Consider the following 12,610-nt stretch of genomic DNA (forward strand, 5'->3'; position numbering starts at 1 on the left):
CACGAAAACATGAAACCTCAAAGCAAAGTTCGTGCCCTTTACCATCAGACGTTCCGCAAATCTCAAGACCAGCAAAAGTCATGGGTGAGAACATCGAGGACGGAAATAAATGGGGTTAGGGGTCAGCAGGAAGTAGCTACGGGACTCTAGGTCAGAGGTCACTAACAGGTCACAGGAGATCGAGGGGTTCCTTACTAAAGACAGCTTTACCTAGTTTTTGTAATCTCTTTTCAGCTGATGGGACCAGAAAGCAACCAGCACATAGTTAAGGGGTGGGGGTGGGGAACGGAAATGCAGAAAAACCTGCCGAGGCTCCCAAGGGGTGGCCCGGCTGGCACAAGAAAGGAGCGCATGCGCGGCATCCGGGTTCCTGGGCGCGTGCCCATTGCAGACGTGGCAGACGGAGTGGTTCGGCCCTGGAGCGTGGGGGCGGAACTTCCGGGGGAGACAAGACAGCCCCCTAGGAACCGGAAGTGGAGCCTGGGATCCTTGACGTTAGGAACGAAGTCGAACCTGGATCTGGAGCCGGGTGAGGAGTGGCATCCGGAGGTTGGTGGGTAGGAAAGAAGAGGAGAGGCCGGGATATCTGTGGCCAGATCGGGGTTCGATCTGAGAACGAAGGGAGGAGCCCGGGGGCGGGGCTGGGTGAGAGACCCTCACCTCACGCATCCATTGCCCCAGAGCAGCCTTAGACCCTATCTCCCTTCTCTCCTCCCGGCCCAGATTCCAGCCCCCGCTTCCTGCCCCGAGCCTGTTGAAGGGGCAAGACACTCGATCTCCATGCTTAATGGATCAGCCCTCTCTCTTCGTGGCCCGAGAAGCTGCCTTGGCTTCCAGCCTCCCCGGCGCTTCCAGCCTCCACAGCTCAACTACTTTCAGAGTTTTAGAAAGCTTGCCCCGCCCCATGGATTGTCACCCTCGTCTACCCAGAATGGAGTGGAAACTTGAGCCTCCCGCAAACTCTTGGGCGTTTGAGGGAATTAAGTCCTGGAGAAGAAGCTCCTTTCCTTTCACCCTCAGCCCCACACTGACTTTAAGAAGATGAAGGGGAGGGGAATATCTGTCAAGCTTAATGTTGTGACTTGTGTAAGGTTTAGGATTTGTAGGAACAACGGCTGAGATGGCTCTGAGTTTAAAGAGTTCTAGTCCAGAAGGCAGGTTAGGTTTTCTGTAGTCAAGATGACCCTTCCTAACAAAGGGAAGAGGCCCATTTTTCTACTACAGCAGCTTTGAGCTCTTCTGCTTCCTGGGCGCCCTCTCTTTATAGGATGGTTGGAATGATAAGGCTGTTTAGAGTAGATGTGATCAGGTAGTCTTGTTCTTGGAAGGATTGAAGAAAGAGCCTCTAATTCTTTCCTCTGTTGTTGGGCAAGATTGTAATAATTTTGGTGGTAGCCTAGATTCATGACAAGCATATAAGGAGAGCAGAAACAGGAAAGCTGGAGAGGTGCATTGGGATTTGGAATACTCATAGTCTCTGCTTGATGGATAAGGTGAATGATCTTTTTTCTATGAGATCTAACTTTGCTGCTGATCCTTGAACTGTTTCCCTCGGTTATTGTGATAGGTTTTAGCCAAAGAATGTCATTCCTCTAATCAGTTACTCTAACATTTGTCTTTTAAGGGAGGACGGAAATTACCTGATCTGTTTTAGACAAGTAGCCTGAGTGATTAAAAATGTAACACACTAGAGGGTGTTTAGTGTTTGTTGAATGAACGGATGCTAGAGTGAATGAATGGAAAGTGGAAACATTGTTTCATTTACTTGTAATATCACAAAAGTTCATCAGTGGCAGAACTCCTTGTGTATCTAAACACTAGAAATCATACCACTGGGTAGTGGAGGCTGCTGTTCCATTCCAGTGGACCTATTGGAAGTTGAAGTTGAAATTTATACCTTCTTGGCAGTGACATAGTGTGGGGTTCAGAGTAACAAAATCCTTACTTTGGGGAGGTAAGTTGGCTACTGCTGGGGCAGAAAATGACAGAGCCTGTGGAGTGTGGGAATGATAGGCTGATCACTTCCTGATAAGGTCAGTCCTTTTTTTAAAAATCTCTACTTCTACCCTGTATAGTTGCTCTCTCTTTAGAGTCGATTTTGACTAATTCCTCTCTTCTCTCATATCTAATAGGTGAGACCAGGTCGGGGATGCTCTCATAATGAACGTCAACCAGTCAGCTCCACCTGTGCCGCCATTTGGGCAGCCCCAGCCTGTCTACCCAGGGTATCATCAATCCAGCTATGGTGGGCAACCAGGGTCCACAGCCCCTCCCACACCCTATGGAGCCTACAATGGGCCAGTACCAGGCTATCAGCAAACACCTCCCCCAGGTATGTTTCCAAGTATCCTTTTAAGTAAGGAGGGGAATCAGCAGCCTTTAGGTTGGGTTGCATTACCCTACCAAATTTGCCTAGAGAGTTGGGGTAACTGGGATTGAGGAACATGAATCTGGCTTTTGGTCACTGAGAGCCAGAGCGCTGTGAGCTGTGTGTCCCTCCCTGTTTTTGCATAAGATGACTGTGTTTCTGTCAAGGCATCTAATGGGAGCACATCTTCCATGTTCAATGGCATTTCATTTCCTGTGGGTGTTACCCTGTGTAGCCTCACCTGCATTGTTCACAGATGAATGGAGGGTTGTGGTTACAGCTCTTCCAGAGCCTATGACCAGGATTGAATATTTCCTATTAACCTCAAGTCTCCCTAAAATTACTTGTTCCTCGCGTATATTGGTAATGTCTCTCATTGGACAGACAATTCTATCAATGATTGACTCAGATATGTGGGGAGCTAGTTCATGGATAAAAAGTGTGTTGTTTGTGTGACTGATTTTTGGTGCTTCTCATATCTTTCTGCTGATATCATTCCTTTCCCTTTGTTTGAATTTCCTCTGATTCTTAGAGGCTCTGTAATATTAGGGCAATAAAAGAAGACTTTATCTGGTGCTTCCTTAAAATCAGCATTTGGCTTTTACATTTCTTTTTCAAGAAGAGCAGCTAATACTCTACAGAATATCATAAGAACTTTTAGAAAACTGTTAGCAATACATCTTTGGTAATGCTAGTTGAGGACTTAGGATATGCCAAATGCTTTATGCTGCTTTTTAAGAGGTTAAATCTAGCCCTGGCTGGGTGGCTTAGTTGGTTGTGGGCTTGATTTCCCATTAAGGTATATACCTAGGTTGCAGATGCGACCAGATGTTTCTCTCTGTCTCTCTGCCTTCCTCTCTCTCTGTCTCAAATTAATAAACATATCCTTGGTGAGGATTGAAAAAAAAAAAAAGAGTAAATCCCATGAAGGGATATGGGACCAAGGAGGCATAGGTGAGAGTTGGGAAATGAAGTATTAATATTTTAATTATAACTTTGAAAAAATTCATGAAATGGGGAGATTAGGTCTCAGGTTTCTGGAAGAGACTTACTACTCTGGGTTGGGACTTTGGCTGGACAGAATCTGCCTCTGATTTGTCAAGTCCTGGCTTATCAAGATTGAGTTTGGCATTGCCTCAAGAGGAAGCTTTGCTATTGAAAGGAAAACATCTGGGACTGTGATAGCTAGTGAGCAGGTTCAGATTAATCATATTCCTGTAGGCAGGTTCTCTAGTGTCTAATCTCTCCTGAAGGCAGTGCAAAAGAAAAACAAATGAACAGGGGTCAGTATAATTTCCAAAGTGATGTGCCAAGTAACTAATTGCTTTCTTCCTGAATTTCACGTGGAAAGGATGGTTGGGGACAGTATGTAGGAAGGATGATTGGGGGTAGTAGAAGTAGCTTTCATGAGAGCTCTGATGAGCAGAAATGATAGAGTCCAGCTTTTGTTAAGATATGTGGCAGAACTAATAGGAGGGCAGCCAATTGTCCTGACTGAACTATTGGGCAGAAACAAAGTCTCCAACCTAGGTAACACTTTCCTGAGCCATGCGCTATTGGGAGACCCAGCACTCAGAAGTGGATGAAAAGAAGATGGTTAGGAAAAGCAGAATATATGAAGAGGCGGTAGCAAAATAGTTTCCCCAAGAGGGGCCTTTCTTTGCAACCTAGTTCAGTGTATTATTTGGTCATCTTCTGTGCCACCTTTCTCATATATGCTCTTAAGTTTCTAATTTCTGGAGTACAATCTTTTTCCTTAAAAAAATTGACTTTTAGTCTAGGGTGAGAACCTTAGGCTGTCCTGGATTGAGTGACAGTAAGTATCTGGTGATCATAGGAAGGCCCTACATTCTTGTGGCTCTGGCTACAGCTTTACTTGTAGTATACCTCTCTAGGAAAGTGGAGGCTCTCTGATCGGGCATCAGTGTTCCGAATCTGCTGTAGCTACGTTTGCATGTTGGTGGTCTCCTTTTCATTACAAAGCTATGATATTGAGTCTGAGCTTATTGATCTTTGCTTAGCATTCCTTGCTCAGGGTGAAGGAGAAAGTTATTTCCCAATTATGTACTTAGTTTCTGTCCTTTATCCTCAGGTGTGTCAAGAGCCCCACCTTCAGGGCTGCCTCCAGCCTCCACAGCACAAGTCCCTTCTGGCCAGGGTGCATATTGCCAGTTTGGCCAAGGAGATATACAGAATGGGCCTAGCTCCACTGTTCAGATGCAGAGGTATGTACTTGGGTCAACCTAAAATTGGTCGAATGAAACTGGGAGGATTAGGGATGTATGAGGGCCCGTTTCCCTTTTCCTTTGTTTGTTTGCCTTTTATTTATTTACCATATTTATTTCTGTGAATTTAACATACTTTATTTTTTCATTGAATTATTGGGGTGACATTGGTTAATAAAGTTATATAAGTTTCAGATGTACGATTCTATAATACTTTGTATATTGTATTGTGTGTTCACCACCCCAAATCAAGTCTCCTTCCATCACCATTTATCCCCCTCCACACCCCTTTCCCTCTGGTAGTCACCATATGTTGTCTGTGTCCATGAGGTTGTTTTTTCTTTTTCTTTCTCTTAGTCCCTTCTTTTTGCTTTTCTTTTAGATCCCCTTTTCTCTTTCCTGCACTTTTTTGTGTTTTGTTTTTGTTTTTGTGGGTTATAGACACTGCTGCTGTCCACTCTGTGGATTATTGACCTATCTTGGTATCTGGGTTCTTTTGCATATTCTTTCTCTTTCTTTGAACCTGAGGATTTTTCCTGCCCAGACATATATCTTCAATAATTATAATATTTCTATCATACTGAGCCTACTCTAAGGGAGAAACCGGAAGAAGGGACATCAGTATTATTTGTCTCCTCTGACTTCCCCCTTTCCCCTAGATCAGGGACTTAGTAGGACTTATTGGTTAAGTTCAGGTGTGACCAGTTATGAAAGAAAACATACCTAAAGGAACACCACATACAGTATGTCATTCCATTAAAGCTTTCAATATTCATCAAGGCCAACATATTATTATGATGATGATCATCAAAAAAGCCCATGTAAATGGTGAAAACTTTGGTGGTGCGTGATCTGTATAACCGTGGGTAGGGTGTGTGATAATGGATGAGTCACTTTCTGACATTTTTATTGGCTATCCAGAATGTACATTTTTAGCATTGAATGGAAGCCTGGAGAAAGATCCTGAGAAGCTCTCCTCCTAACCCTGTATTTTGGAATACTGTGTAAGCAGTATAGAGCATTCATTCATTCGTCCACTCAAAAAATATTTATTTTGTACTATTATGTACTAGACATTATTCTAGAGGTTGGAGATAAAGCAGTAAACAAAACAGACCAAGTCTCTGCCGTCATGGAGTTTACAATCTAGTGGAGTACACAGAAGATAACAAGTAGACAAATATATATAGAAAATAAAACAGTAAGGATATAAAGCATGACTGTGAGGAGGGAGGGAGCTGTTTTAAAGGAAAGCTTCTCTGAAGTAGTATTTGAAACCTAAGCGAAATGATGAAGGGAGCTCTCCAAAGGTCTGGGGGAAGTGTCACAGATAGAGGGCACAAGTGCAAAGGTCCTGATGGAGCAATTAACTTGGTGGATGGGAGGAAGAGTAAGGAGGCTTGTGTGGCTAAGAAAATGGAGAGTGAAGGAGATAAGGTAGAAACATAGGCAGGAGCCATATCATGCAGTGCCTTGTAAGCCATATAAAGAAGTTTAAGCCCTGGCTGCTGTGGCTCAGTGGATTGAGTATCAGCCTGCAAGCCAAGTGTCACTGGTTCGATTCCCAGTCAGGGCACATGACTAGGTTGCATGTCAGGTCCCCAATTGGGGGCGCAAGTGGGAGGCAACCACACAGTGATGTTTCTCTCCTTCTCTTTCTCCTTTCCCCTCTCTTTAAAAATAAATAAATAAACAAATAAGTAAATAAAGAAATTATTTTTAAAAAAAGAAGTTTAAATTTGATTTTAGTTGCTGTGAGAAGCCATTGGAGAGTATTAAGCTGGAGAGTAATGTTCCCATTTATTTGTTATTCATGCAATGGATATTTTCATTGCAATGTTAAACACATACAAAAAAACATACAAGACAAATTATGGCTTAATAGATTATTATAAAGTGAACCCCCTTGTAACTGCAACCCAGATCAAGAAGTAGGACTCTGTCACATATCCTAAAAGCCCCTTTCATTTACCCCAGTTAAATCATAACTCTTGTCCCTCCCCCTATAAATGACCATTATCCTAACTTTTATGGTAACCATTTTCTTGTGTTTTTAAAAACAGTTTACACTTAAAGGTACATTCCCTAGATAGCATAGCTTAGTTTTGCCTATTAAAAAAAAACACAAAACTTAATGTGTCTTTTAAGTTTGTAGGTTCCCTCTCTATCCCTTTCTTAGTATTTATCATTGAAGAATCCAAGCTAATTGAATTGAAGCGTTTTTCACAGTCTGGATTCTCCCAGTTGCATATTCATGTTATAGTTTAAGTGTTCCTTCTTCCTCTGTATTTCCTGCAAATTAGCAGCTGGATACAGAGACTGGATCTGGGTTTGATTTCTTTGGGTAATGTGGGGCAAGACTATAGGAGGCACATAATATCTTGTTTTCTCTTGTTTTGTGATGTCAGGAGTTGTTGATGCTTAATGCATATGTATATTTGTTGGGTTTACAAAATGGTAATATTATAATTCTTTTGTTTCTTTTTCATTCGTTTGTTGGAATACCATTAAGACAATTTTTGTCATCTGTTATTTGGTTATCAGTTTTGCAATTCATGTAGGAAAAATGCTTGAATCTTTACCTTTATTTACCAGTTTACAAGGGAATGAATTGGTTTTCTGTTATCTATCGAAAGTGACCAGTTCTACTTTTTAATATCATTATGACTTTATGGATTTAGACATATTTGATGCATTTCAATCCACTGTAATTATTATCGTTATTGAAATAGAAAATGTCCCATTTTGGGCTAATGGGAGCTTCTTCATTGATTCCTAAGTCCTTTAGACATGACCCTAGTAATCTTTAAGTATGATAAGATGTTCCAGGCTTATCTTATATGTTTTATTCCCCAGACCAGGAAATAGCCATTTTCCCAAGAAATCCTTTACTTTATTGGTGAGAAATGAATTTTTTTTTTTTTTTAACTGTAATCTGGTCACTAGGAATGTTCATTGCTACCTGATTGGTCACTTTCTGAGCCTTTTCAGTTGGCATAGCTAAGAAATACATTTCCACATATATTAAAGGTAAAATATGGGGGGGTACTGGGCAGAGGGGAGCAAAGGAAAAACAGTTGGGACAACTGTAACAACATAATTAGTATAATGTACTTAAAAATAAAAGGGCTCCCTTTTTCTGGGTTCATTTTCTTTTTTTTTTCCTTAGTAGTTTTCTCAACCAGCATCTAATTAACTGTCAAGTTTTTGTCTGAAAATGTCTGTATTTGCCCTTTCTCTTAGCTAGATACATAATTCTATGTTGATAATTATATTCCCTTAATGCTTTCAAGGTACTTTTCTACTATCTGCACTAATAATTTCTATTCTAATCAATATTGTTTTTCTTGAGACTCTCTTGCAGACTGGTTTGAGGGGGTGTGGTTATTTTACATTTGCTTCTGGGAGGTATTCCAATGATATTGCCACCCAAGATCAAATTTGTTTTTAAAAAGCTTTGAGATATAATTTTCATACTATCAAATTCACTTCTTTTACATGTATAATTCACAATTTTTAGTAAATCTATAGAGCTGTGCACCATCATCAGAATCCACCTTTAGAACATTTTTGTCACTCCAAAAAGATCCCTCATGTCCATTTGCAGTCCTAAACCTTTTTTTTCCCCATATCCACAGCCAACCTCGGAGAAGCAGGATTCCACCTCTGCCAGTGTGCAGATTTTTTTTTCTAGTCTTATCTGTTCATGAAAGGTGCAGCCCATGTCCAGACTTCATAAACAAGGTCTTCATTCCAAACCTCAGCTCAGAAAAGCTGAAAGATTCATCACCCATCCCCAGTACCTGCTTAAACTTAAGCCCCCAGATTCTCAAGATGATAAATCCCACCCTTTCCACAGGCAGCCACGGTGTCAGCTTACCACTCTCATTTCCAGTTCCCACTTGGTGTCTCTAGCACTTGAGGATTTCACTTGCTTTCTTTTAAACTTGATTATGCACTTGAAAAAAAATTTTGTTTCTATTTCTATTTCCTTTCTCCTTTCTAGATGTTTGTAGCAAATGGCTTTTGAGATAATAATAACCTACTATCCAGGTGAAACTCTGTGACCCACTCCAAATAAACAGTTGTCTTCATGTCTCCACTGAAATTACATTTATCAATGATGCTGAACCTTGCCAAACCCAACAGCCAACTGCCAGTCTGCATCTTACCTTTCAGCAGCAAGTCACACAGCTAATTACTCTTGCCTTCCTGAAATTCTTCCTTCATCTAGTTTCAAGATGCAACACTCTCCTGGCTAATCTCCTACCTCACTGCTGCTCTTTCTCATTGTCTTTTGAGGGCTCCTCCTCTGACTTCTTTTTAAATGTTGGTAAGCTCCAAGGTTCAGTATTCAGTTCTATTCTTTACTCTCTAACCACACTTTCTAAGTGATTTCTTCTGGTCCCAAGGCTTTAAGTAATATCTCTACAGTATTCCCTCACTTATTGTGGGTATTACATTCTAGACACCCCCACCCCCCACCCCTGCAGTAGGTGAAAATCCGCAAAGTAGGAACCTTACATTTATTTTAGTATTTATATATATTTTAAGGCTTTATAAACCCTTCCCACACTTATAAACCGTTTCCAGTCTCTTATTAACCTGTCCCTTATTAATCTTTTCCACACTTTTATAAACACTACTTATGTTCTTAAACATATTCTGCACTTTTAAACCTACGTAACTTTAACAACATACATATACAGTACTGCAAAAGTCCTGCGATATAGTGAAAATCCCACAATAAATAATTAAATATAATTTTTAAAAATCCCGCGATACAGTGAGACCACGATAAATGAACTGCGATATAGAGAGGGACTACTGTATACTGAAGACCTCCAAATTTATATTTCCAGCCCTGACATCATTCCTCAGCTATAGTATATACAACTACCCACTCAATATTTCTGCCTGGTAGATGGGAGCTTTAAAAAAAAAAAAAAGTCTATATTTCAAAATCTACTCTGCCATCTTCACCAGTCTCCCAGCTAGTAGCTGTCTTAAATCTATAATGTACAAAATAAAACCCTTCATTTCACCCCCAAAATCTACTCCTTCTCAAATATTTTCTACCTCAGTAAATAGCACCCAGGTTCTTAAACCAACAAGTTAAGAGACATACAGAATTCTTCTTTCTCTGTAAACTCATGTCCAGTCCTGTTGACTCTGCCTTCAAAATGTATCCCAGATCTATTTCTCATACCTCTACCACTGCCATCCTAAACCAAACCAAGATAGTCTCTTGCCTAAATTACTGCAACAACATCTTAACAGGATGCCCTACTTCTACTCTTGAATTCGAAAAAGTGTCCTCTTTCTAAAATAAATATTTTTCAAAAATTATTAGAGGATAAGAAGAGCATATACAATTTTTAAGTAATATTTTTAGTAATCATATTTGTGAGTGTTAGTACTGTTGTTCCTAGACTGTTGTATATAATAAGGGATAAAATAAGTGAGAAATTGTGGCATATTCCAATATTCTAATTCTATCATCACATGGCTTTAAAAACCAAGAGTCCTGGTATGGGTCATGCATATAAGTTCTTTGGCTTCACCTTTTCCTGTATTATTTATAATTCCCTCTGTCTATTTTGTACCAACCAGTTATGCTTCTTAATCCCTGCACCATCTCTCCATTTCTCCCTCTTCTCCCTCCCAGCTGATAACCCTCCAAATGATCCCCATACCTATGATTCTGTTCCTATTCTGGTTTGCTTAGTTGGGTTTTGTTTTTATTTTTTAGATTCACTTGTTGGTAGTTGTGAGTTTGTTGTTTTAATGTTCATAGTTTTGATCTTCTTTTCTTAAATAAGTCCCTTTAACATTTCATATAATAATGGCTTGGTGATGATGAACTCCTTTAGCTTTACCTTGTCTGGGAAGCACTTTATCTGCCCTTCCATTCTAAAAGGTAGCTTTGCTGGGTAGAGTAATCTTGGTTGTAGGTCCTTGCTTTTTATCACATTGAACATTTCTTGCCAGTCCCTTCTTGCCTGCAAAGTTTCTTTTGAGAAATCAGCTGATAGTCTTACAGACTCCCCTTTGTATGTAACTCTCTGCTTTGCTCTTGCTGCTTTTAGGATTCTCTCTTTATCTTGAACCTTCAGCATTTTAATTATGATGTGTCTTGGTGTGGTCTGCTTTGGGTCTAGCTTGTTTGGGACTCTCTGTGCTTCCTGGACTTGTATGTCTATTTCCTTTGCCAAATTTGGGGAGTTTTCCTTCATTATTTTTTCACATAAGCTTTCAATTTCTTGCTTTTTCTCTTCTGCTTCTGGCACCCCTATGATTCAGATGTTGGCATGTTTAAAGTTGTCCCAGAGGTTCCTAAGACTCTCCTCATTTTTTTGAATTCTTGTTTCCTCATTCTGTACTGGCTGACTGTTCTTTTTCTTCCTTATGTTCCGAATCATTGATTTGAACCCCGGTTTCCTTCCTTTCTCCATTAGTTTTGTGTGGATTTTCCTTCGTTTCATTTAGCATAGCCTTCACTTCTTCCCTTATGCGTTTGCCATACTTAAGCATATCTGTCAAGCCTGTGAGCATCTTTATAACCAGTGTTTTAAACTCTACGTCTGTTAGGTTGGCTATCTCCTCGTTGCTTAGTTCTCCCACTGGAACCTTGATCTGTTCCCTCTTTTGGGCCATACTTCTCTGTCTCCTCATCTTGTCAGACTTCTGTGTTTGTTTGCCTCTGTGTCTCAGGTAGAGCTGTCGCTCCTGGTACATTGTAAGGGGCGGAGCCTTAGGTATTGTCTGTATAAGGTGACCCCTTTCACCACGTTGTGGTGCTGTATGTGGGAGAGGGGTCTGAGAGGGAACAATGCCACTTGCTCAGCACTTGCCCCTTTTCCAGGTACTTCTTCCACTTCTGTGTGGGACTGACGCCTCTCTAGCTATTACCCTGGCCGTCGTTCCCAGAGTGGGTAGGTCTATGGACATTCTAGGACTGTGGGGCCCTTTAAACAAGAGGACTCTGCTGAGAATCCGCCAGTTTTATCCTCCACCCAATCCTACTGGATTTCATAGTCAGAAGCAATGAGGCTTTCTTTTCCCTGGTGTTGAGACTGAGCTGTGCCGTATGTTCTGGTGCTGGGAGCGCTCCCCGAGGTGTCCCTCCTGACTTTTTAAAACATGTGACTGTGCTTTCCGCTGGCCTGCCGCTGCTACTGCTGCTGCTGCTGCTGCTGCCGCCACCACACCACTTCCTCTCCACCCCGGCTCTGCCCCTCCTACCTGTCTGGATGAGTATTTCTTCTTTATATCTTTGTGTGTTGGACTTCCATGCAGCTTGATTTTCTGTAACTTCTGTTTGTCTCTAGTTTTGAGGTAGTTGTATTCCTTCTTAGTTGTGGAGGGAGACGTAGTTTGTCTGTCTATGCCTTCATCTTTGCCAGAAGCAAGAAGAAGCTTTAAAGAAACAGAGAAATAGTAATTAAGGTAGAGACAGAGATGGAGCATAGATCAGTTCTTTTGTAATGTTTGGCTGAAAAGGGGAGCAAAAGCTTGAGGAGGATGTGTGGTTTTAGGGCAATTTTACTTAGTTTTTTTTTTAACATTGAGATACATGTGAATTTAAAGTGTACAATTCATTGGTTTTTATTGTATTCAGAGTTATATGCAACCATCATCACAGACAATTTTAGAACATTTTGTCACCTCAAGAAGAAATACCATATCCTTTAGCTAAGTAGCTACCCTTGTGTAGCTATTCCTTCAGTCTCCTATATCCCCACTCTAAGCAACCATTAGTTATTTTCATACTATGTGATATTTTGTAACTGACTTCTTTCACTTAGCATATCTCCTCAATGTTTATCTATATTGCAGCATGTATCAATACTTTTCTTTTTTATGGCCAAGTAATATTTCATTTTATGGATGTAATACTACATTTTGTTTATCTATTTTATCCCTTGATGGCCTTTGTCTTTTTTTACCATACTTAGTTAATTTTTGAGATGTTTGTATGTTTGATTGAATAGAAAGTACATTGGAGCCCTGGCTG

The 12,610-nt window shown here is 40.7% G+C and overlaps 1 protein-coding gene across 2 annotated transcripts in view; it reads left to right on the plus strand.

Annotated features, from left to right (window-relative positions):
- The first annotated feature begins 464 nt into the window (after positions 1-464).
- SEC24C (SEC24 homolog C, COPII component) overlaps positions 465-12,610 on the plus strand; it is a 28,300-nt gene continuing 16,154 nt past the window's right edge. For both annotated transcript variants that reach the window (XM_090278221.1, XM_090278222.1), the window contains exons 1-3: positions 465-529; positions 2,133-2,332; positions 4,461-4,593. In XM_090278221.1, coding sequence (XP_090134347.1) covers positions 2,161-2,332; positions 4,461-4,593 — 305 coding nt within the window. In that variant the 5' untranslated portion in view covers positions 465-529; positions 2,133-2,160. The remainder of the gene's footprint in view (positions 530-2,132; positions 2,333-4,460; positions 4,594-12,610) is intronic.

Source organism: Furipterus horrens, unplaced genomic scaffold (assembly GCF_987537825.1).
Source record: "Furipterus horrens unplaced genomic scaffold, mFurHor1.1.pri manual_scaffold_5, whole genome shotgun sequence".
NCBI classification, from domain to species: domain Eukaryota; kingdom Metazoa; phylum Chordata; class Mammalia; order Chiroptera; family Furipteridae; genus Furipterus; species Furipterus horrens.